Source organism: Morone saxatilis, unplaced genomic scaffold (assembly GCF_004916995.1).
Source record: "Morone saxatilis isolate NCDOM2014 unplaced genomic scaffold, NCSU_SB_2.0 Contig3, whole genome shotgun sequence".
NCBI lineage: Eukaryota > Metazoa > Chordata > Actinopteri > Moronidae > Morone > Morone saxatilis.
Window position 1 is genome coordinate 22,936 of NW_023339873.1, and position 3,191 is coordinate 26,126.

General features: G+C 47.9%; 1 protein-coding gene across 1 annotated transcript; it reads left to right on the plus strand.

The window, feature by feature from the left end:
• Positions 1-1,423: 1,423 nt before the first annotated feature.
• LOC118336834 lies at positions 1,424-3,110 on the plus strand. The gene is made up of 4 exons (XM_035673582.1): positions 1,424-1,544; positions 1,820-2,181; positions 2,299-2,634; positions 2,814-3,110. The coding sequence occupies exons 1-4, from the start codon at positions 1,424-1,426 to the stop codon at positions 3,087-3,089; spliced, it is 1,095 nt and encodes a 364-aa protein (XP_035529475.1). The 3' UTR covers positions 3,090-3,110.
• Positions 3,111-3,191: the final 81 nt, after the last annotated feature.

A 3,191-nucleotide genomic window follows, 5' to 3' on the forward strand; every position in this document is an offset into this window, starting at 1 on the left:
GTTATTCTATTGCCTAATTTACAGGAGCCAATGCAAGAAGCATTGGAGGAACCCAGGAACTAGGGGTAACTAGAGACCGAGGAAAACTAACAAGGACTGTACCTTTTATGCAGGTAAGACACTGCGTTCACCATCTTACATTAGACTTGGTGTAGTATATTTCAAGGTAGTAGGTTACGGTTTGATGCATGTTATAAAGGTCAGAAAGCGTGATTACTGACATGGACAACATAGTACGGCAATAACCTTAAGCCGACAAACGCAGAAATGGATTAAGCAAAATGAAAGGACACGTGCGAGGTTAGAGACCAAAAGAGAATCACTTCTCCATGCTGATTGATCGTAAAACTATTTATAGGTTGGTGTGTTATAGTTTAAGTCGCTTACCAGATGGAACCAGGAAATCAGTGAGGAAACCAGAGGATTCCAGGAGGAACAGGGAACAGAGGTTCAGGAGGGGAACCAGAGAACCAGGAGGAACCATAAAGTGAACTGTCATTGTTATTTATAAGGGTACGTTCCCAAACCCTGGATATTAAAGTATATTCGATGTCTGATGCAGGGGGAGTTTGATGAGGTAACGCTGGTTCACCAGTCTCCTGCAAGGCGTCATAAGTCACCCGTGTTCTGCCTGTGTCAGCTTGTGGTTGTCCTGCCAAGAAGCTGTCATACATTCCGTGTACAATCACTGTTAGATCTGTTGCTCTTTAACGGTCAGATTGCAACGGATGAAGGACGCTTTACGTCCAATTCGGCGTTCTGATCTTAACGTATCCAGAGAATCAGCTGAGCTATACGCTTCAGCAGCACTCGCCCGCAGCCCCTCCCTGGACTCCTTTGTCTGTCCCAACACGGTGGGAGAAGCAGTGAGTATTTTAAGGTGGAACTGCCTTATTCAGTGTGTCTTATGGTTTTAATCAGCGGTCTCTGGTTTGGAGAGAGGAGACTCTGTGGCATAGTTTGGCTCCCGTAGAAACCTGGAGCTGTCTGATACTCACAGGAGTTGTCTGACGCCTGCAGGAGCTGTTAATCTGTTAAATGCTAACAGAAACAGCAGTAATGATTGTGAATGTGTCAGAGCAACCAGCAAGGAAACCTTTAGTTCATTTATTCCCACACTAGTTTAAACTCCCTCTGTCCTTCCAGCTCCCAGTCCGGGTACAGACAGCTAATAGGACCGCTAACTAGCTAATAGCAGCTAGTACAGTTAACATATGCAGCGGTGCAGCGGTAAGAGACTTTCTATGTTACAAGAGAAAAGGTCTGCGTTGCAACAATCCTCTGATGAAAAGGTCAGAACGGTTGAAAACTAGGTGCTTGAACTGTTACGGAGCTGGTTCCCTGTCAGAGAGGACAAATCAGATGTCAATAATGTTCTTGAAGATGGGATCGGTAACAAAATGCTTATCTATAAATCAGTGTGATGTTTTTCCTCCAGGAGCCGCCCACAGATGTGAAGTCTAAAGACGCTCAGCTGAAACTTCTAAAACAGAGAAACCTGAAACTGAAGGAGACAAAGAGCAGACCCTCCGGCCTTCCAACAGGTAGGTTACCTGATGTCAGCTCCATCAGGTCCTGCAGAGCAGCTCTTATTGTGAAAGGTTCAGTCAGGTTAATTTAGCACTGGTCAGTTCACAGAGAACCAAACTTATTACAGTATATAAACATATAATATGTATGAGCCGTTTATTATATATATTACGGTATATAAACAGGTGACAGACTGATAATTCAACTTGAAACTCACCTGAGCAGGACCAGGGCAAATGTGAGAGGACTGTGTTATTGGTGATGGTTGAGGTTTTGGGTTTTTCTTTAGTAAGTGAACCAGTTCAGTCGGCTTCCTCCAACCGGCCCCCGAGTCCTCCAGCAGAGCCGCCACCAAAGCCGTCGAAGCGTCTGATCATCATGGCGGAGTGTCAGTGGGCGTGCGAGGCTGACCAGAGCCTTGTTCTGAAGGAGCTGTGTGAAAGGATGGCCTGGGACCGCCTGGACCAGCCGTTCTGGATCAAGAAGTACCTCATCAGTCCGATGGGTCAGACCGTGGAGGAGAGTGGCCCCAACCGCTGCATCCAGTATAAAATCCACATCTCCAGACCCAAACTGGAGCGGGAAAAACCAGCAGCCCAAATGAAACCAACACAGCGAGCAAAACAGAGAGAGAGAAAACAACAACAACAGGTACAACCACTGGTTTCATTCTACACACCACAGGTCCCACTGTTCCCAGTCTGATATCTGTCTCTTATATAAACTCCACATCCACCTTATGTCACTGTTTACATGCTTATGAAACAGGAGGTCAGGGGGACGGAGCCTGTTGAAGATTGGCAGCAGGCGGTGGAGGAGGAAGAGCCTGTTGAGGATTGGCAGCGGGAGGTGGAGGAGGAAGAGGCGGCGCCTCCTGAAGATTGGCAGCGAGAGGTGGAGGAAGGTGACATTGAGGAGGAGGCGGGATCAACTGTTCACCAGGTGCATGATGGGAGAAATACTGGCAGAGAGGAATTGAAAATGAGATCAGAGGAGAAGAAGAAGATGGCGAGTATGGCCCTGCCATTCCTGACAGGAGTGTCACCCGCCGGCTTCCTCTCAGCCAATAGGAAACAGCCGGGAGGAACAGACCATACGGTCCAGGTAACTTCCTGTCAGTATTTCCTGAAACAGGGCTAACCCCGACCATGATAATGATTCTGACATTTCAGGACTTCACTCACAGCTTCATTAAACCGTTGTTAACAGAGCCCCCAGTGGCTGTTCAGGTAACTGTTTCGATTGATGACTTTTATTGATCTGATATGTGAACCGTCCTACAGGTCAATGGGAAGCTCTATCCTCTGGCCAAGATCCAGTTGGGGAAGATGGGGGCGCTTCATCCGGCCAACCGGCTGGCGGCCTACCTCACTGGCCGGGTGGGGTCCAACTGGAGGCAACAAGGTTCTTCTTCTTCCTCCTCGAAACCTCTTCAGAGTTCAGGACCGACCCCTCAGACTGTCTCCCTGACTTCTTCCCCGCCCAGGTCTCAGCCGTTGGTGGCAGTGCTCACCCCCCCGTCCTCGTCTACAGGTGAACAGGCCTTAATTTTAGTCTAGAGGGATTGTTTACATTCATACATGAGCGATAATCAATGATTTTTATCAGTATTTCAGGGCTCCAGAGTGCGACCAAAATTTTTTCTAGGTCGCACTGGTGCA

Coding starts and splice junctions, on each gene's coding strand:
- LOC118336834 (XM_035673582.1), top strand. CDS start 1,424: ATGTTTTTCCTCCAGGAGCCGCCCACAGATGTGAAGTCTAAAGACGCT. Junction 2,182..2,298: donor AGAGAAAACAACAACAACAG/GTACAACCACTG, acceptor CTTATGAAACAG/GAGGTCAGGGGGACGGAGCC. Junction 2,635..2,813: donor GAACAGACCATACGGTCCAG/GTAACTTCCTGT, acceptor ACCGTCCTACAG/GTCAATGGGAAGCTCTATCC.